Source organism: Oxyura jamaicensis, chromosome 1 (genome assembly GCF_011077185.1).
Source record: "Oxyura jamaicensis isolate SHBP4307 breed ruddy duck chromosome 1, BPBGC_Ojam_1.0, whole genome shotgun sequence".
In the NCBI taxonomy this organism is placed as follows: domain Eukaryota; kingdom Metazoa; phylum Chordata; class Aves; order Anseriformes; family Anatidae; genus Oxyura; species Oxyura jamaicensis.
The window spans coordinates 111151030-111172869 of NC_048893.1; the positions used below are offsets into that span (position 1 = coordinate 111151030).

The following is a 21840-nucleotide window of genomic DNA, read 5'->3' on the forward strand; positions in this document are numbered from 1 at the left end:
CAAAGCATAAAATTAGTTGGGAGGAGAGAGCTTTGATGTGCTAGATCAGTGCAAAAAGAATGTAAACCAAATTGGAGAGACCTTAATCCCCTGCGTACTGACTGGCGGAGATACATGAGGAATTACTTTCTTCTACTGGGTAGAGAGGAGAGGAGAATAACTGTCCATTGGAAAATACTTCTGAGGAGCTGTACACCCTGATTATTAACAGCAAGCCCTATACTGTTGGGCTCCTTCTTCCATTCAATATTTTCATCTTGCCATTTTTCTGAATTTCTATCCACAAATTAACACAGGCTCTTGTCCTCATGCAAAGAACACGATTCAGAAAATCATTTAAGACAATCTATTAACAACACTACAACCTGTATCTGAAAAAAAAATCAAAGCTCTCAGTTGAATCTGTACAATCTGTTCAAGAAAAATTTCAGTTCAAATCAATATTACTATTTACTAGCCTAGGCTAAGCAAGCACTCAGATTTGGCTATTTATTTCATACTCTAGAGTGTTATTTCATAAACTAGAAGGGGTCATATTAGCATATTCTGCACTTCCTTTCCTAGACTTCTGTGTTGTTTTGCTATATGTTCCTACACTTGCATGGGTTTTTACTTACTATCTGAAGTATTGGCAAAGCCACCTGGGGAACAAAACAAGAACAAGCCCAAATACCTTGAATCTTCAAGAGCCATATTTGAATCTCTGATTTTAACTCAAAGTTCTTTTTTTTTTTTTTTTTGTCCCTCTAAGCTACTAATTTCTGCCTCTACTGTTCTACGTTTTACTAGTCCTGTGAGTTAGAGCAAGCCCACACCAATGTGAAGGTCCCTAAAGACCTGCAATGCACATCCTCATAATGGAAGACAGGGCTCTTGGCATGAAGACTTCATACTTTTTGCAGAGAAAAGCTAAGAGCCAAGGTGACACTTGTTCCTCAAGAGGTTCTGCCTTTCAGCACACAGAGGTCAAATGGCTGTAATCCATTGCACAAAAGTCTGCAAAAGGGCTGGGACTTGAAAGACAGCCTAAATATATTTTCTGTGTATTGACTTCTGTGTCATATTATCTCTTCTGACCATTATTCAGGTTGATCTGAAGGAGGTTAGGACCTCTTTCCATTGACTAGATGCTATTCAGAGTCTGTCATGCTGCTCATTCCCAATCCTTTAGTCATCAGTGCTTCCCCTTTTCTGATGCTTCTCTTGGAATTTTAAGTCAGAAGTGAAAGTCAGAGTACTTGATGCTCTGGAGAATGGAGGGTGTTTCTCCATTCTCACAAGCACACCAGAAATCACTTGAAATAACCCCTTCATCTGTTGTGAAATATGTAGCAAACTACAGGGATTAAAGTCTGATCCCTTGTGGTATGGTTGATATCACCCACACCTACAGCAGAGAATTCCAGCAACTACATTCAGTACGGGTTGAAGTAAACAACCAAACATCAGGAAGTTTACCAAAATATTTTCATTATGCCTATTTTTAAATGTTTCTTATTTATCATAACTAATGAGTTACCACAGTTGGAAATGTGAATTTTGCTTTTTTATTGCTAAGCATTGTCACGAGTAGCACATTAGGCAGTGTGGTAGCCAAACAAAACTACTGAGTTTTACCTATATAGTTCTCAAAATAGCAAGGCTGTGTCTGTGACTATCTTGTACCTTGAATGTCACTCTAATTCACCTCAAAACACAGCTCCAGAAATACACTGAAAAAAAAAGATCTTGCTGAGCTAACCATGCTGAAGGTTACTAAAAGACTGAAAGAAGTGCCAGCCATCAAGAAGACAAATGTTTGTTTTAGAACAACATTCATATGCCATGAGTTTCAGTGTGGTCTGCTTCCAGCTAGGCAGCTCATTATTCAAGGCATCACTCTGCCGTGCTTCAGAAAAGAACTGTCAACACCATTGCAGAGGATACTGCAACATATTTGTCCACACATATCTTGACAAATAACTGAAATAATCACAGCTTGCAAAATTGGCCACAGTTAGGACTCTTGCATATATTAGCAACTGAAAAACTGTAAGAATATTAAGCAACATAGTAGTAGCAGAAATGTTTCTGACAGGCACATCTTTGTTGGAGAGGAACTAGTAGCAAAACATTCCCTTCTGTTTGCAGGTTGCAGGTGTTTGTCCTGTGTGTATCCAGTGGTTTATGAACACCTATATATTTCAAGATGTTCTAATGCTTGGACTTCAGAAATAGTCATGGTATTTTGCAAACCTAGGCAACAAACCTTCCAGCAGAATTTTGTGTAGAAGATGAGGTACACAGGAGTTCAACTAACTGCTGAATCCCATAACCAAGCTTCCACCAGAAACAAGAATTTCTCAATTACGTTCTTAAATTGCAGTGGAGTTGTCAGTTTGTTCATTAAAATGTATTACACTGACCAAACTGAGGGAGTAACCTAGATAAAGGTTTTTCATGCACTGTCTGATTTCACAGAAGCTATTCTGTTTTTAGCATGCTGAGGACCACACTGCATTTGGTATTTTCAGGGAAATTATGTGGTACAGTGATCCATTCTCCTTCACATAATCATAGAATGATTTGGGTTGGAATGGACCTTAAAGGTCATCTAATGCTAACCCCCTTCCATGGGCAGGGACACCTTCCACTAGATCAGGTTGCTCAGAGTCCCATCCAACCTGGCCTTGGACACCTCCAGGGATGTGGCATCCACAAACTCTCTGGGCATCCTGTTCCAGTTTGGATTGGAAGGGAACTTAAAAAACATCGAATTCCAACCCCCTGTCATGGGTAGGGACACCTCCCACCAGACCAGGTTGCCCAAAGCCCTATCCAGCCTGGCCTTGAACACTTGCAGGGATGGGGCATGCACATCTTCTCTGGACAACCTCTTCCAGTGGCTCATCACCCTCACAGTGAAGAATTTCTTCCTTATATCTAATTTAATTCTACCCTTTTTTAAGTTTAAAGCCATTACCCCTTGTCCTATCACTACATCCCCTGACAAAGAGTCCCACCCCAGCTTTCTTTTAGGCCCCCTTCAGGTACTGGAAGGCCACTATAAGGTCTTCCTGGAGCCTTCCCTTCTCCAGGCTAAACAATCCAAACTCCCTCAGCCTGTCTGCATAGGAGAGGTGCTCCAGCCCTCTGATCAGCTTCTTCCCACACACTCCACACCAGCCTGTCCATGGGATTAGGAAATGGAAGTTGCTGTTTATTTTGCTTACTTCAGGTGAGGGTGAAATACTCCAAAAAGGAGTGAGAGAAGTCAGATAGCATCTGAGTGCCTGTCACTAGCCAGTTCTGCCTCTGAAACAGGAAGAACAGGTTGAGGAGGTGGCTTCATTGTGATATTTTTCAGCTCATTCTCTTAATAGCTCTGGGAAATTACTGCTCTTCCTGATCACATTGCCACTTTTCTTCAAATCTGCTTAAATGAAGTTAGTAGATTTTTTGAGGGAAAACGCATTTGTTTGCATGAAGTTTTTGTGTAGAGGGTCTAACCTGCTGGCACAATAACTCTTCGTTCATTGGTAGTCATATTTGGGGGTGGAATGTGCTTCTCTTCCATGTAGCTTCCATAGTTCATCCCAACATTCTCTGAGCCGCTAACCATTTTCCCTCCTTTTGCCACGCTGCAGTCATCAGGTGAATTCCTAGACAAAGAAGAGAGGTGTGCTTTGATTATTATTTCAGTCCCTACTAATATCCTCAGCAAAGAATCACGCTGAATGAGATGGAAAAAAATGAGACTGGAGCATCAGGAGTGGCTGTCATTGGTAAACTCTACCCAATGACTACTATCCAATGACTCTGCTGAATCCTTCAGTTGTTTCAGAAAAAATTACCAGTCTCCATGAACAGCATATTTCTTTTTTTGGGGGATTGGTCTCCTTGTCTCCAAACCTATAAATGCTAATGTCTTATTTCTGGAAACTCTGCTAGAATGGAGGCTTTTTCATGAGGTTGCTAAGCCTGATGGCTGCAAGTAGCTGTGCTTCTCTCTCCAAGCATTGCACAGACAATTCAGCAAAACATAGTGGTGCGCTTAAGGTAGGAGAGGAAAAAAATATAACTAGTTCTCATTAGGCTTGGACAGCTTTCCACCTCCACTACTGTCACTTTTTCATGTGAGCCACACTCAGTTGCACTTTATGTTATGCAATGTAGACATATTTCTGCATATGGCCTACAGAAAAGTAACGTTTGCCAAATCCGTGATTCAAAATACCACACGCATGACTGGAAAAACCTTTCAGCTCCTGACTAGTGCAGTCTCCATGGTACTATAGTCAAGAAATGGAAATCTGCAGAGGATCTGCAACCAGACACCTCTTTAATTTTGGCTTTACTTTCTGAATAGAGTCTTTAGGTTTAACATCCCACAGTGGGTTCCCTAATGGCATTTTAATTGCATCACAGTTTTCTTCCTGGCAGACACAGACATATTTGTCCCTTAATTTAATGTCTACAATGTGTTTCATCAGAGAGAGAAAAATTGTTACAAAAATCAAAAGAAAGAACAGAGCCATAGGGAATACCTTTAAATTCAAAGAAGCTGTTTGGCAAGGGAAGGAAGGTGTTACTTGGGTTGGGTTTCTTCAGTGATACTACATTGCTAACAACCTTTATTTCAGTTCTGCCATTTAACTGCTGAAATTGCACCATGGTCTTACTACACCAGCAGTAAGTCAGGTTGTTATGCTTCATTTCAGTTCCTTGCAAACTAACTAATTTGCAGTCCAGAGGACCGAGAGACCCTCCAAGGACCTAGACTCTGGGAAGGGTGTTTCAGGATCTGCTGTCATCCCCTGGCTCCAAATGGGTCTCACCAAGAGCCTCTTGCTCTCCCCAGCTTGGAAACCCCAGCTCTTGATGCAAACGCTGGGCCACTGTGAGGCCTGTAAAGCCACTGTAAGGCCCTGTAAGGCCACTGATGGTCAGACTACAGGCACTCTCCCAGAAGTGTTAAACTACTGTTGGAAGACAAAAGAGGAAAAATAATATACCGTTTCATGAACTGTCTGCTCAACATATAGCAAAAGGATGTGGCAGATATTTTGTCCAATGCCTAAGTGACTCAGTTGTGTTGTCTGCTCAGCACATGGGTCAGGAACTAATGCAGCTGTTGTTTCAAATGTGTGTTTTTAAAAATAGCTAACTTTTTGAAGGCTGAAAAGATTTAGTATCTATTTTAAATACTACAAATACATTTTAAACATATCAGTTTTCTCTGTGCCTTGTTACTGTGTATTTTATCATGTTAACATACATATTAAACAAACAAACAAAGAACTGCTGATGGTGTTCAGTTTAAAAAGAAAATATATCACAGAAATCATTCCAGAGGTACTGTTATCTTCTTTAGGAGAAGGCACAGCATCCTGAATGTTGCCTGGGACATGTTGGCTGCACATACCTTTTTCAGGTATAATATATCTTGGGTGTTGCTTAACACAGATCATATGAAATCTGGCTTGTGTAAGGGTCCTGTAAGTACTTGTGAGCCACACAAGTGAATAATAGCCACAAGGGAAGATACAGTCAGCATGTGGTCTTGCCTGTCATTGAGTGGTGGTGAATTTAGCTTTTCCAACAGAATCAGAATACTTGGGCATTATTCTCTCAGGTTTAATTTTTCTATCCCACTACATACCTATAAATATAATTCTGGGAGGCAGCTTATTTCTGTCTAAATGGAGCTAAGCAAAACAAAATAATTTTTCTTTCAGACATAAACATGTTGAAAGTGAGCTTTTGAGATGATTGCTTGTGAATAAAATGTTGGCTTTTTCTGTTTACCTTTAACAAATAGAAATGGCATCTATGTGTGAGTACACACTAAACATGTATATTTGGATCCATGGCCCTCATTTGTACCTATGCAAATGCCCACCCTGACTGCCAAGGTCATATTATGTTACCAAGACAAAAGAAAGGGCAATTTGGCTCATTCACTGACATTTTTTTTTGGTATGTTTTGGGGAAACAGAGCTAGCAGCATCCTTTGGCCTAACTGCCAGTTACTTTAGTTTGTTTTTCTGTGAAAAGTAACTCAGGATACAGCAATATCGAAATCTTGATGCTGACGTGAAATACAACATCAATATTGGCCTAAACCACTTCCACAGGCAATCATGCATTAAAAAAACAAACAAACAAACAAAAACACTATTGTAAACATGGAACAGTAAATGATGTGAAAGATCCACTAGTAGCACACAGCTTTTGGCAACCTGACAAGGCTGCTGAGCTGATTCTCTGATTTGAATATAAACAGAGAGAGGGTGGGGAAGAAGATTATAAATAGGTCATAACTTTTCATTAAAAACCAGAAGAAGACAGTCAAGAGTTTTGTCGTGTTAGTGTACTGAGTGGACAAGCAAATCCTCAGTTCAGCAGATCTTCTAAGATCATGCTTAATTCAAGCATGTAAGCAGCTCTGTAGGAGCTAACAGGACTACTTGGGTACTTCAAATTGAGCGTGTGCTTATGTGTACCACTGAGCCAAAGCTTAAGTCAGATGGCTGGAACTGACTTCTATGACATAGAAAGTAAAAGTGAAAATGCAAGCAGACACCAGAAAATGGTATTTTTAGTGCCCAGAACAACAAGAGAATGATTGTATTCAAAAGGGTTTTTTTAAGACATTCTGTGAGCCTGCCTTATTTCTGAACCACCAGGGGAGCAGAGGCAGTGGAAAAGCAGCTTTCAGAACATGTGCCCTGTGCAAAGTGTGCAGCTCTGCAGTGATTCATCCTCATCTCCACGTCTGAAATGAAACCTGAGATATTTTTCTTCTCAGCTGCATGTTATTTTTACCTTTTGTAAATATACCGAGTTACACCTGGAAATTACCCAAATAAAAAATAAATAAATAAAAAGTGGAACGACTACAGTCATGCTACCCAAAAGCATTTTGTCCAGTCCTGAGCTGATTCAGCTCTGATGGATGATAAATGTCTGTTGAAGAAAGTATTTCTCCATGGGTCCTTGGACCTGGAAGCCTTGTCTTTATTCAGTGTTACTTAGAATCAAGATGTTTAAATTTAGCACCCACTCCCACTGAAGCTGACTGGAGTTTTGCCAACCATTGACTCTGATGAAAGCAGATGTGAGTTCATAAATAAGTGTATGAAACACTTTTTTTCCTCTTCACTTTGCTACTATTTTCCCATGTGATATAGAACACCTGTGTTGTGTTAAAATGCAAGGTGTAAGAAAAACAGAGATTAGGAACCAGCAAAATTTTACATGATCATGGTGACATTCCTATAATATAAATCCCTGTAGTTTAGTACTTCTGAATTTCAGAGGAAAATAAAAGAGAAAATTTGTGTTCTCTAAATATCTATACAGTGTCTTTCTAAGTTAATTTAATAACCACGGTTTGGATAACTTCCTTACAGAGTTACTTACAGAAAAGCAGTCTCAGGACAGTAGAGATGTAACAGAATACCTTCAAAGAGATTTCCATGTGTGGTCCTCCTACCAGCCTGTGGCTGGTCAGGACAGAGGACATGCTGAGCTACCACGAAATTTTCTTCTGCGAGGCTCTGGCAGACAAACCCTGACACTGTCCTGCAGGATACAGATCCCTCTCCTTGCCTCTCCTCTCCCATTTTGTAATGCCAACAACCTGAGAAAGAGGGGAACGGCCCCAGCAGGGCTGTGGTGTCCCCACCCCATCCTTACGTACAACAGGGACAGCTGTACAGAGCCAGCTCCCTCTCAGAATTAAGGCCTACATATGTAAATTTATACTTAGCCAGAATGGTATCACATGAATGTCAGTTCATATTAAATATATTGCAAAGCAAGCTCAGGCTCACCTCTATGCACTGCAACTGCTCAAGTTGTAGTGAAACTGATCAGTGCTTTCCCCAAAAGTGAGTTATCACTGAAAAAAAATGGCCCACCAAAACAAACAAACAAAAACTTCCCTGAGACTTCTAATTTTGAAGTAAATCATTGTTTCTTAAAACCCACCTGTCACTCTTTAGTCCACACTATCAAATCAAAGGGTTACACGTTGGCAGCTCTAGACTCTTCCTCCTTGCCCTTCTAGATACCCACTTCCCCTTTGTGAATCAGGGGGATTCACATCTGCTGAGACCTGCCATCACAGCAACATTCAGAGAAGGGCCCTTTGGATTCCCCTTTGGATTCTCCTTTGGCAGCAATCACTGGGGACAATCCAAGAGTGAGAAGGACCCTGCACTCCTCAGCCGCTGAAGCAGGAGGGTGGCTGCACCAGCAGCTTTGCAGAGCCCCAGGGGCTGCTTCTCTGGCACCAGCGGTGTTCCCCATGGATGCAAAGTGAGACTCTGAAAAGTGCTGTCAGCAGTGATATCAGAGGCCCCAGTGCTTGCTTTTGGCTTCCACCATGCCCAATCAACTGCTGTATCTCAAGGCAGGTGCCTGGCCATGTACACACTGCCAAACCCTGCAAGCATAGCAGGCACTCTGCAGGCACCTGCCCTTAAACTTGCTGTGTGTGCACCACCACAGCCACCCTGCTGAAAGGAAAGCATAGTTTTTTATTTTCTCTGCCAAATCTTCCTGTGAAAGCAGCCCAAAATTCCCTACAGAGGACTATGGCATAACAGAGACATTAAAATGCCAAAAAAATCACATAGGCCAAAGCATCCCTGGGGTGCACGCACAAGCCCTCATGCAACTGTTTAGCAAACCGGGCTGGGGAGCTGCTTCCCCAGCAAATACACAAATAAGTAAATAAATGGGTAGGTAGGAGGGTGGGTGGATAAGTAACTCAGTGCCTAGCTATGTCCTGAGTCACTCCCCCACCCACCTGGGGTGGCTGTGTGATAGGCGATGCTCACCCACAGAAAAGCCCAGGGTGGAAGGGAGGGAAGCCCCTCAGGACCAGCACTGCTGGCTAAAGTTAGCTAAAGCTGAAGCTGAAGCCACAGGGAGAGTCTGCTCAACTTTGCCAGAAGGTGAGTGTCAAAAGTAAGCCCAAGAAGACAAAAGAAATAAATGAAAACTGAAGTCGTCATGGGGCAACACAAACATGGAGGTGATCTGCTCCATGTGGGGCTATGCAGGGGCAGCCAAACCGGTCTTCAGTAGCCCCAGCAAACCTGGGCTTGGGGCAGCCTCACACTAAAACTTCACTGCAGCATCCACAGGAAGGTCAATAGCATTTTTTTTTTTTGGGGGGGGGGGGGCGGCCCAGGCTCTGTAGGAACTTTGTCTTGCACAGGGCAAGGGCAGGGGTTGCTAAAGGATGTCACAATGTGACACATAGAGTGCCTTGTTACTTCCTTCAACAAAAGGAGAAAGTAAACGCCACATGCCAACACATGCATTTTGCTGGCTTTTTGTAAGCAAAACAAAAGATGCTTGTTTACTGAGCTGTATATGCAACAGCAGTTCATTTTCAATCAAATAATAACTTTTGCTAATTGAAACAATCTTTTCTATTTATTTATTTATTTATTTTGCTTAACTTCCCCGGCTATCTTGGAATCCACAGCTGCTTCAAGCCTTTAGGCCATCATGGCAAATTAAGGCAGTCAGCGTCTGGCACACTAGAGGCCAGTCAAGCTATAAATATTACCAGCCTGGCTCTTTGTGTTCACAGTGTGGGGAAACAGCTGGTTTAAGTTTGACTGCACGTTGTCATTTCTCCATTAGTGCAAACACTTCAATATTTCTTATGTGTGAGGTTGGAGTGAAGAAAGGGAAAGAAGGGAATGGGGTCACTAAAAGCCAAAGCTAAGAAATGATGTTCTGTATATACATAATTTACAATTAGATTGCTGCCTGGGAGAACGCTGAAGTCTGATATGGTGATAGCTTGGCCAAAGCCACAATGACTTCCCAGTTGGCCTATAACTTTCAGGACCTATTTTCTCTTATTTTTGTTTTATTATTTTTATAGAAATTCTATTATAATGGTAATGGATTACATTTCTCAAATTGTATTTCATTTCAAGAGCTTGTAAGACTGTTGTATTTGTGGTTTCATAAAATATGAAATACTGGGAGACAAGGCCCTTCCCTAACCGCATGTGCCTTCTTTTGTGGGCAGGGATCATATAGAAAGTTAGCAAATTAAAGCATGCCAGGCATAAACAGAAGTGACATCTTGCACAGAAAACATAATCCCCCGTGTCTGTGGAATGTCTGCTGATTTTTGTGATTAGTATTATTGGGCTGTGAGGCTGATGGGTGCAAAATGTAAAGTCAAAGAAGATTAGCCACTTCTCTTTTTCTTACTCACATTCTGTTTTGTTTTTAAAATGCTGCTCCCAAGCTTCAAATACTGAGCACCCTCATCGATCCTACCCTGATCAAAATAAAACACCTATTAATGAAGGGGGCGAGGAAGAGACTGCACTGGTTTAGAGACATCCTATTTACTGTCAGTGCCTGTGCTATGCCAGCATGGGGGAGCACCATAACCACCATTTCTAAATGCTCTAAACACAGTAAATACTATACTGAAAATAAAGCAGTAGTGTTAGGAACAGTCAGAAATAATGATGGTGATTTTTAACTCTTGTGGGGTCTGATGTCAATGTTTGAAGACTGATTTTATATTTCTCTACCCATATGAGAGCATTTGGTTGCTTAGCACTTTTGAATTTTGGCTGTCCTCATCTCCATCTTAAACTCCTAAGTTTGAGCACACAATTTAAGCATCAGTGGTTAATCCAAAATGTAACCATGCCAATTAAGAATGAGCACATCACCCCAGGGTGGAACGCTTCTTAAACAGCACCTGCCAGTCCCCAAAAAAACCACTAAAAAGTAGCTGTAGTAGTAGTAAGCTGAAGAGATGGTTTGTTTTTCTCCTTGGCAACATGTTTGCCTCCAGAACAGAGCCAAGCCCTGCTCATACAAACACACACACACATTAATGTTTAACTGGTGGATTTTCAGAGTGAAGAGGTACTCCTTAGAAGTAATCACACAGAAAGCCCTGCATGAAGAAGATCCTAAATTTGTAGTTTTTCCAGTCTGGTAGGCAGCCACTCCACCAACCACCCAATCAGTGGGAAAAAAAGATTGTTACCCAAGATTAATGCTACTTTATACAGGCAGCTCCAATAAGTGCATGAGGAAAATCATCCTCTTAAGACAGATCTCCCAGCTTTGCTGCGGACTGACGCAGGGGCTGACTCAAGCTCTGTTGCAGCCAGAGGAGAGAATCCCATTGACTGCCACGAGTCTTAGACCACGCTTGTTTAGTCTGAGCTGAGGTTTACCAAGAATACCAGGGCTGCATGCCGGTGGTATGCCACCAGATGTAGGAGGGATGATACTGAGCCTCAGCTGCGGGGTTGTGCTCCAGTGATGGAAAAAGCCATGCCCTTGAAAAACAAGTGATGTCAGAGTAACTGCTGCAGATTAGCCCTGTTTCTTGATGTGTTGGATGTGCAGAAGGTGTGGAAATACTCTGACTAGAACCATCAGTATCATCCCACAGGCTGGAGCATAATACAGAGGTGACTGACCTAGCTTAAAGCATGCCGACCTGCATCCTGGGAGCAGAATGGTCCTGTCGTGGTGGCAGTACAGAGCTCCATATGGATGAATGCAACCTCTTTCAGGGCTGTGCAAATTAGTTGGCACATGGCTAGACTACGCAAGGTACCTCAAGTGCAAACCATTATAATTTGCTTGTTTTTAAAGCAATAAATAGCTACATTGAGTAGAGCTTACATCAAGGGGGGCAGGAGAGGAACAAAAAAACAAGAGGCCACTCTGGACTCTGAAAGTCCTCCTGCATGTCATGTGCACTCAATCCAGCCAGCACAGAGGCTCTTTGATGAAAGTATAGAACAGAAACATGCAAAGAAATATGGTATTTCCCAAAAGAGCCAGCATAAAAAATATATTAAGTGATAATTTCATTTACAAATGGTTTTTAAGGTACAGTTGGTAGCACTTTAAACAACATTTTGCACATGATTAAATCTTAATGACAACTGATTATTTCTGGCATTTCTTTAAAACTTCTGTGTCAGCCAAGCTGATGTTAGAGAACTTTTGCTGTGCTTTCACTGCAGCTAACATTCATAATGCATTTTCAGTGAAATCATCACACTGCACCTGGCAAGTAAAATTTATCTGAGGCCTGAATAAGACCCTATGTTCCACCTCAGGCTCCCTTAAAAAGAAAGATTACCTACCAGTAAATGTAGATCTTCAAAGCTACCTTTGTATATTCCCACCCTTGTCCATGTCCATGAGTGGGAATATATGGGTGAGGGTGATCACAGCACACTGAATAATTCACAGACTTGAATACTGTACCCTAGCCTTAATGAGAGCATTTCCACAGAGGTGAATTTCATGCTAAATGCATAATATAAGTAGCATTCAGTCATTGTAACAGAATTGCTTATATTTAATTTGATAAAATATATAAAGAAAAATAAACAGAAAAGTAAGTAACAGCATGATATAGGCAATATCCAGATTTATATTATAGTGCCTTACTATATCAGGTTGAATCTTTTGGTCTGACTAAAGAACACTAAATAGCAGGAAACAATATTATTACATTCAGGTGAAAGATTGACTATATGGTGGCACAAAAGTTCTCATTAGATTTATGTACCTGGAAGAAATATAATGGCTGAGCCAACACAACAGATTTGAAGGAACTGAATTTAATACTATGTGTGACAATATACATTGTATATGCAAGGTAATGACAGCTTTAATTTCAACTTTTCTTGCTTTATTTAATTTAAGGTAGGCCCTTAGGCTATATTTTCTGGTGCTGTGCAGCAGGGTTTAGTTTGGAAAATACTGTGATTGTTAAAGAAAACTGTGTAGTTAATCCCTCTGCAGCACACTGAAAATAACCCTTTAATTTATTTCTAAAGTTATTTCTTCAGAATTCATAGGGACACCAGTTTTTAGACCATTATGATTTAAGATTTAATGTAGGGCAATTGCAGCCAAAGTATATCTGGGGAGAGTCCTATCAGAGTGAGTACATTTCTCATTTGAGTGAAAATTTGTTAAGTGTAAATTGTTGGTGTGTAAGAGGTCCAACATGCTCCTAAAATTTTATACCCTGTTCTAGATGACAGAATATACAGCCAGGAAGCTGCCCAACACAGAGAGGAGTAAGAGGGAGGTGGTAAAAAAATGTTAATGAAGCTAACTATTCTCCTGTTGCCACTTTGTGGGTTTTGATACCCTGGTTTGCATCTTCTGTGCATGGTATTGTTCAGACAATCTCCTAAATAGGAAGAGAATTAGGGAGGGTATTCTGCAGATCCTAGAGGTAGCACCTCTGGGACTCTGCAATATGGCCATGATATTTTAGACACCTTTTGGGCAACCTAGATTTTAAAAATCGGTGTAAAGTGAGCAGCTACGGTTTTATTAGATGAGAAGATGCTCCAAGCTCTCTAGCCATTACCTGTGTTAATTTTTAATATTTTTTATAAAACTTTTTTTTTTTTTTTAAGAACTTAGAATTTCATTTAGGGAAAGCAATACAAGGACTGCAAATGGGCAGTGTAGGAAAGGCTTATTCAGAAAAGTAAATGCAAGTGGCAGGGCACTGCTAATCTGCACATATAAACTGTGTCCAATATTATGTATGTGACAAACAGCAGATAATCTGCCAGGAAACCAATGAAAGACCAACATACACATGGCAAAAGCCCAGAGGAAGGAAAAAATGGTTTTCAGATTTGTAAGATGTATATATTTTGTAATATTTGTTTATTTATAATATTTATATATTGCATTGAACAGTAGCAGTTTCAATATTGGTAGTCCTAAGCAATAGTAAGTGTTCTCATCTTATGCAAGGCTTGAGTGATACACTTTTTTTTTTTTTTTTCTACAACTGGCAGGAATATCACATACCAAGAAACATTACGATTCTCAAAGCATAATAGCATTATGCAAATTATATACACATATGTATATGAATTTTTAAAATGCCAAAATAGATTTATAACTTTTATTTGGTAAAATTATTTCTCCACTAAAATATAATATTAACATTTTTCATGCATGTATTAGGCCTTATGAAATAATATATTTCTGATGAAATAGAGTAATATTTTTATTTGTGTGTTATGTAATATATACGTGATTATTTTTTCTTCTGTTAAACTATTCTTATATTTGGTAGTCTATAAATGCCTTTTTTTAGCATAATGTCTTCTGAAGCATGAGTTTTCTTGGTTTTCTCTAGTTACCTACTCTGCATTGCTCTGTCAAAAGTAAGGTTGTCAAATCCAAGATTAATGAATAAAAACATGCTTCCAATGCTGCAGGTTATTTTTAATTCAATATAGAAATAATTAAATTTCTTGCCATTATATGTTCAACCAGAATGTGCCCTTTAGAAAACCAGTGTTCTGATCAAGAACATTCTGCAGTTCAGAGCAGTAGCTTGCATGGACTCCTATGGCAATAAAACCCTTATGCCAGCTCACTCGCTGGTTCATGTTGGGAAACAATGGTCACCACTGAGTAGTTCACTTTCTAATGATGGCCACATTAAGCAGCTCTGAGTGATGCTGCCTGAACAAAAATGAGGAACTTAGTCTTCGTGCATTGATCAGCTGATTTGCACTAAACTGCAAGTCCTAATGATGAAGTAGGTAGCCCTATTACTTCTCTTTTTTGAGAGAGAGAGGAAGAGAGAGAGAGAAAGTACAAAAAATTGCTTCTTTTCATTTGTCACAGGCTGCAAAAGCAGTTGGCATGGTGCAGAAGTGTTTCACTGGGTTTCAGATGCCATGACAATTTCTGGGTGCCACCATAACTATAACAAATAACAATTCTGCTGGGAAAGTATGAATCAAAATCAAGCTTTATGATTATTCCAGAACATATGGGACCTTGTGGCAGGTATAAAAAGAATAATTTAAAGACATTCAGCCCTCAACATTCAGCCTTGCAAAGGTAGACATTGCTTTTGCTAGTAACAGTGCAGAGCACATGCACAAATATTTCATGCAGCTACTGTTTCCCCTGCTAAAGCCATGCTGCGGGGCAGGCAGCAACACGTAAACTGAGGGTTCAGGCGAGGGATGGGGAGTCTAGCTCCAGCCCTGCAGCTGGGGTGCTCTGCCCTGGTGGCTGCACTGTGGTTCCCCCCCTGCCTTGGTTAATTCTATTTTTATCCAACGAAGGCATGGCCCCTGGGAGGGAGGCAGAGGCTCTGAACAGAAAAGTTCTTACATCTGCATGTTCAACAGCACATCCCTACACAATGACACTTTTGGGTCTCTCTGGACTCGGGCATCTCCCCAGGCTAATAAAAGACAGCACTGCTGCCTACACCTTTTACTTAAACTACCACAACAGCGACAAACTTGTGATTCAGGCTAGTTCCTCCAATATTCAGGCTAGTTACGTATTTCAGGATTCCAGCACAACAAATGCAGAATTTGCTGCTGATCATTTCTAAAATGTGATTGACCAAAAATTTCAAGGGAATCTGTATGATCTAGACCCTTCCTTAACATCTATGGGTATGTGAAACTATGAGTCTGTGTCTAACTGGCTTTAGTTCTGCATAATATTACAAATCATTACCCCTAATGATTAACGCTAATTATCTACTCTAATGCATTTGTGGAATTTACACTAAGAAAAATTGTGACCAGTAGTCTTGCAAAAATGCCAGAACATATATTTAGTGGTAGTTTGAGAAACAGGTGAAACTAGTTTTGGATCAATATATCATTTATGATTATATGGGTATAATTAATTAGCACAAAAAAAGAACAAACAAACAAAATCACTATAAGTGGTTCTGAATAAGCAGGCTTAAAATACTTTCCCTAATTTTTTTGTAACTTCAGTTCACCACTCAAATCTTTGCCTATTCAGTGGAAAGTCTGATTTGACTTCAGAACAATTCCCATCCTTATTAAAAATCCTTTTCCATCCTTATGAAAATCCAATTTTCATTCTTAAGAAAAATGTAGGTGTGATAAGCTGTCAAGCCACTTTGTCCTGCTTGTGGTGCTCATCACATTAGCACAGCCAGTGTGAACAATAACCACATGCCCACGACTGAGGTTTATCTAAACATCTGATGCTGGGAGATGAGATTAGTAGGCAGGTATTGGGACAGAGCGATGTGAAGCATGGTCTTCACTGGTACATTGCCAACTATTATGAGTAACTGACTCCTTCTGAACCTCTGCCCTTCAGCAACACCAAAGGAAAACTGTTCTGACAGTCAGGCATTTTAAACAGGAAAGCACTTGCTTGGATAGTTTCCTTGAATAAAAAAATAAAAATAATTAAAAAAAAAAAGTGTCATTGTGCATTTTCAGATGGGAAAAATCATACAGAGGTACAGAGGGCTCCTATGCTTTGGAGAGCTACCAGTCTATATCCACAAAAGCCATGACATTACTCTTTCAGTCTAATCCGTACAATTGTCCTTCACAGAGACATCCAGGAAAAAAAAAAAAAAAAAAAAAAAAAGGCCTGAGAAAACACAGCCTGAGAGGCTGTGGCTATGGCTATTGCCTGTTGAGCTGAATAAGTTATTTCTTCATTCCTTCCTACTCCCCTGCTTGCCTCCATACAGGTGGTGTTTGCTCATTGTAAGCTCTTCTAAAATCCAACTCCATGATTATGTTCTTCAGCACATTGTGCTGAATAGCTTGTATAAAATTTATAAGTAAATAAATCAATAGTTTGCTCCCTCTGCCATTACAGGAATTTACTTCCTATGCTTCTCTATTTGGTTATATTTAAAGCAAAAGCATCAGACCTGATTACCATATTTGACAACTTCAGTTGCATATTAGATCACATACTCCACAGTCCTAGATGGATTAGTATAACTGCTCAAAACCACAGCACAGACACATTTTCCTAATTTTAATATATGCTTTAATTTATACAACCCAGGTTGTAATGCAGGTTTATACTACAAAATGGTGTTTGATTTGTGAGTTTAGAGAAGTGAACTGTGCCCATCATAAGAAAAGGGTACATCAGCTGTGGTAACACTGGCCTTATTACCTTGACCCATTAACCTGGTTTGGATTACACTCCATCTTGATGGTGACTCTGGCTGGGGGCTGTGATAACCAGTCTTGCTGGGGAACACGCGGACTCATCTTTGACGTCTGCCCATATTCACTGGAGGAGGAGGCCGTCATCTCTGTCTTTCCAAGGTGGGGTGATCCGTAGGCGCACTCGAACAAGGACTGGTCTTCACTCACCACTGATAACGCTTCCTGCAAACCAGAGAATAGAAGTCAATGTGACAGTGTTTCAGAGCAGATGTTATAAAATCCCCCAAGAAAAAAGGTGATCACCCATCTTATGAGAAGACAAATAGCTGGTTGCTTGCTTAAATGTCTACTGCTTTTTAGGCATGCCTCCTCTGCTGGCAGAGGTGAGGGCTCACTGTGCCAGCCGCACATCGGAGAGGGACAACACACACTGTGCCTGGTGAGATATCTCCTGCTAACAGTGGAACAGAGGCACACACATGCTCTGCCAAAAGCCAAGGAAGCATACCATGGTGGCAGGAGAGAGGAGAGGGCAGGGAGGGAAGGGATCTCAAGCCACTCATGTCCCAGGTGTGGACATGGAGGGACAGCTCTGTTGCAGGTGCCAGCTGCCAGGAGATGGTCAGGAGCTAGACCTTGCTGACTCACAGGGAGCTTCTCTTCCTTCCTCTGGGACCAGGGCCAATTTGCTCCTGGACAGGGTGCCAAGACACAGCCGGTTGTCACCCCTGATCCAGAGATCCTGCTCTTTCCCTCAGCAGCAGCAAAAGGCAGATTGTCCCAGGCTTTGCCACTAACCAGCAGGCCCCAAGCTCCTGTAGGACACCATGCCCACTGACAGCCTCTACGCCTCTCACAGAAACACTTCCTTGTAGCTTGCAGAACTTGAAAGCCCCAGACTATGGACCCCAGCCCCCAGTCATGGTAGAAGGGGCCAGCTGGCCATGGCTGAGGGTGAAGAGGCTAGGGGCATGCAGGAGCCAGGTGCACCACCATACCCTCACCAGGGCACTGCACCTGCAGGCCCTCACCTCAGCTGGGATGAGAGCAATAAAACAGCAGACACAGCAGCAGAGGAGGACAAAGAGGAGAGGGCAGAGAGAGAAGAGACAGAGCGAAGGGCATCCTTCTGCTGACATGCTCAAGCCCTCCCCAGATGCTGGAAAAGGACTTTGCATGAGTGGCAGCAGCCACATGGTGTCCTAAAAATCAGCAGTTACATTTTTTTTTTTTTTTAAGGGGGGCTTACACTTATTATTCCTTTTATTTGCCTGGTTTGTGAGTCCTCAGAGTGCACTCTGTTAATATTCAGTTTTATCTGCAGCTGCAAGGGCTGGAACATCACTTTCTTTTTATTATTTCTCATGGAGACTGAGATTACCCCCTAATCTCTTGATTTTAGGAGCAGGGTCTCAAGCATCCATCCCTTCAAGTGCCACAAGACTGGTGATTCAATCACCAACGCTAAACAGCTCCCTCTTCCTCCCACAGGCCAACAGGCAGAGATAAGTGAGAGATCTGCACCATTTCATTGCTATTATTCAGATGTAGTCTGAGTGCAGAGGTCACCACCAACCTGTCACCTTTACTTTTAACTCCTCAGTTATTACCCCTTCCCTGCAAATTCCTTCCATAGTCTGTGCCCAGATCCCAGCCTCTGGGGGTGGTGTGAAAGAGCATCTGTGAGGCAGGATAGGTGCCACAATAACACCTCACCTTTTTGTCCTGCCTCCCTGACAGGGAGGTCTTTGGCCTGCCCAGTCATGCTAAAAACTCCTACTGCTGGTGGTCTGAAGATTTCTGATGAGACATTCCTGGGAAAGCCTGCAGAAAGCTCCTGCTTTTCAAGGAGGTTGGAGGTGAGATGGCTGCTGATCACTTGCACCCTAAAGGTTGCTCCCCTGGCTACACTGTGATAAACAACAGCGGGAAGACTTAATGCACTTTAATGTTAAAGTAGCAGGGGTCACATCACATAAGCCAGAGAAACAAAATGTTATGTTGGAAGGAAAAAAATATCTTTCTCAACAGTCTGAGTTTTTCACGTAGATATATCGCTCATAAGTAGATATATTGCTTTCACGTAGATATATCACGCTCTGATCATATTGTATATACACACATATTTTCTGGCCAAGTGATCACAACATTACCTCCACCTAAGACTAATTACTGCATAGTTCCCTCTTTTCTGTCCCACCGAAAAGCTAATAAATGAACCAAAATTATGTAATGAATTGCTAATTTTGGAAAAGTTAGCCACAGTAAATACATGTAAGTGTGAAATATACAGGGGAAAGCAGGAACAAGATTGCAGTTACAACAGGCAGATTATTATTTCACTCTGCAAAAATCTTTCACTTTGTAAAAACATTTTCAAAACAGGCATTAAATGCTACATAATGAATGTATTTGTTATCCACCCACACACAAGAGAAGCAAAGCAATTTTATTCTTGTTTTTATTAAACTTGACTCAACCTAATATAAAGTAATATAAGAATATTTAGTATGATCATGAATGCAAACCAAAAAAATATGGTGTTTCTATTTGTTGGTATCACTAATGACAGTAAATATTGTCTGTACTATGGATACAGATTATGTTGCACAAAGAGGGAAAGTACACATATTTGAACTACCTGAGGCTGGACAGTAAAAACCAGAAATATGAACCCAATTAATAAGGGTTATGCAAATATCTAAAAAGCTACAGCAAAAACAAGGCAAACATAAATGAACACAGGAGAAGGATTTAGACCTTGAATTTCAGGAAAAAAATGACTTGTTATTCTCAGACATTAAAATTGCAATTTGCTTGCTAGAGTTTTGTTCTGATTTAGTCATCCGAAGTCCATCCTGTTAGCCATCAGTTAGTGCATGCTGACAGCTCTGTAAAGTCTCTGTAGGAATAACTGGGTTTCTGCCAACTTTTGGTGTCCTTGTCTGGAAGACTTATTATTGAGGGTCTCTGATGTTTTACTCCAAGTCCTCACTGATCTTTGCTGGCCTGTCTTGAAGGACACTTGGACGTGTCATCCCTCCCTTGCGCACATTACACAAGCTGAACTCATCAACTAAGTAAGCTTTTGCATAATTTTGAGGAGTCAGCATAACTAGAGAGCATGATCTAAACTAGAATTAGCTTTACTTCCTCCTTAACTATCTTTTCTCTCTTATCATACATTAAGTGAGGTTGAGGTTGTATGTGGGAAATGTGGAAACTATGTTTAGCATCTTTTTTGCTGCTCCTCCTGTCAGCCAGGGTGCAGAAAGTCATACCTAATATCCTCTCTTGCAAATGCAGCCAGGCCCACTGAATTCAATTTACCGGGAAGCACTACAAGGTGATGATATATGTGGTCTTTGCATATCATTATGCACATGGAGAAGTTGTCTGCAACACATGGGAGGGAGCTGTGTGTTGAGAAACAGTAGCTGCTGAATTCTAGGCCTAGTGATCTTAAAAACTGAGGATTTCTGTCCTGGGTATTTCTGAATCCACTGATCTTGCAAGACACAGTGATGTTGAACAATGAAAGGCTAGTGCAACCTGATATAACCTCTTGTGAAACATGTACTGTGGGAAAGCATAGAAATAGCATAAAGAAATTTGAAACATTTCTCAGCTACACAAGAATGCCTGATAACTGACATAATTTTGTATTTGAAAAAAAAAATAAAAAATAAAAATGTCCTCCAGCTGCTTCTTGTATGCATTGTTTTCATCTCGTCCATCTTTGATTTCTCATTACTGATTAAAGCCTTCAAGTCTTAACCCTACATAAGCTGTAAAAGGAAAGCTCTAACAGCTGTACCGAATAGCTGAGAGAAGGCAGAATGGGTCTTTCTTAAATACAGGAACTTAGAAATGTGCTTTCTGCTGTAATTCTAAATGTTATCTCTTGGACCAAATGTAACATCAGTTTGTTAGCATTAACCATCATGAAGAATAGCTGCATGGTCTGGCCACTTATAAACATAGACAAAGACATTAATACTGACAATGTTTGGCAAGGGATTTTTAAATATGGATGCCAGTTCTATTTCTAGTAAATGCTCTTCATTAGTCATTTACATGTTAATCTTTTTTTCTCATCCATATTAATGCTATTACTGAAGCAGTTTGGCAACATCAAGCAGTAAGTGTGATAAAGCAAAGTAAACATTAATAAATATTATAAAATAGTTGCATAACAAGGCTCTTTTCAATCTTGCAAAGTTCTGCACCTTTGGGGGAATAATTTTAGTATTGAATGGGTCATCATTCTGGATTTCTCATGACAATAGCATTTTCTCATGATACCTCAGAAATGAAGTCTTTAATTTCTAGTAACCAGCATCTGGGGTAATGTAATATGAAGAAACCCACATGGAATGCTTGCAGTGGCAGGAGGGAAGTGCTTTCATGAAAGCCTGTGAAGTAGAACCACTTCTAATATTATATGAGGTCAATATTGGACACGGATTGTCCTTCTTTCTCCACATACTTACTTTCACGATGTCACAAGCAAAACATGAAAATATGTTCCTTCATTAAGAGTTTTCTATTTTTTATCCACTGTATTATGAAAAACCTTTTCAGCTGAACTTTGTGTACAAATGATAAAAGAACAAAATGTCTTTCTCTATTTAGTTTTGACTTATACTTCACTGATAAGTTAAAAAAAAATAGACTAACAGACTGACAAATTTGTAGAACAATAGGTAGAACAACGCCTTTAAAGTAGGCATGAAGTCATTAGGACAAAGGTGTTTACTTAATCAAATACAAGATTACTTGGCCCAGAAACGCGAAGTTACAGGAAATGTGATTGAAGTAGTTCCCATCATGAGAAGTATATGCAAGCTTGATTGTC

At 40.6% G+C, this 21840-nt stretch overlaps 1 protein-coding gene across 4 annotated transcripts in view; it reads right to left on the bottom strand.

The window, feature by feature from the left end:
* The window catches only part of ERG (ETS transcription factor ERG), a 108786-nt gene that overhangs the window by 16045 nt on the left and 70901 nt on the right, over nucleotides 1-21840 (bottom strand). For all 4 annotated transcript variants that reach the window (XM_035315774.1, XM_035315772.1, XM_035315773.1 and 1 more), the window contains exons 2-3: nucleotides 16987-17204; nucleotides 3490-3641 (exon numbers count right to left, since the gene is read on the bottom strand). In XM_035315774.1, coding sequence (XP_035171665.1) covers nucleotides 3490-3641; nucleotides 16987-17204 — 370 coding nt within the window. The remainder of the gene's footprint in view (nucleotides 1-3489; nucleotides 3642-16986; nucleotides 17205-21840) is intronic.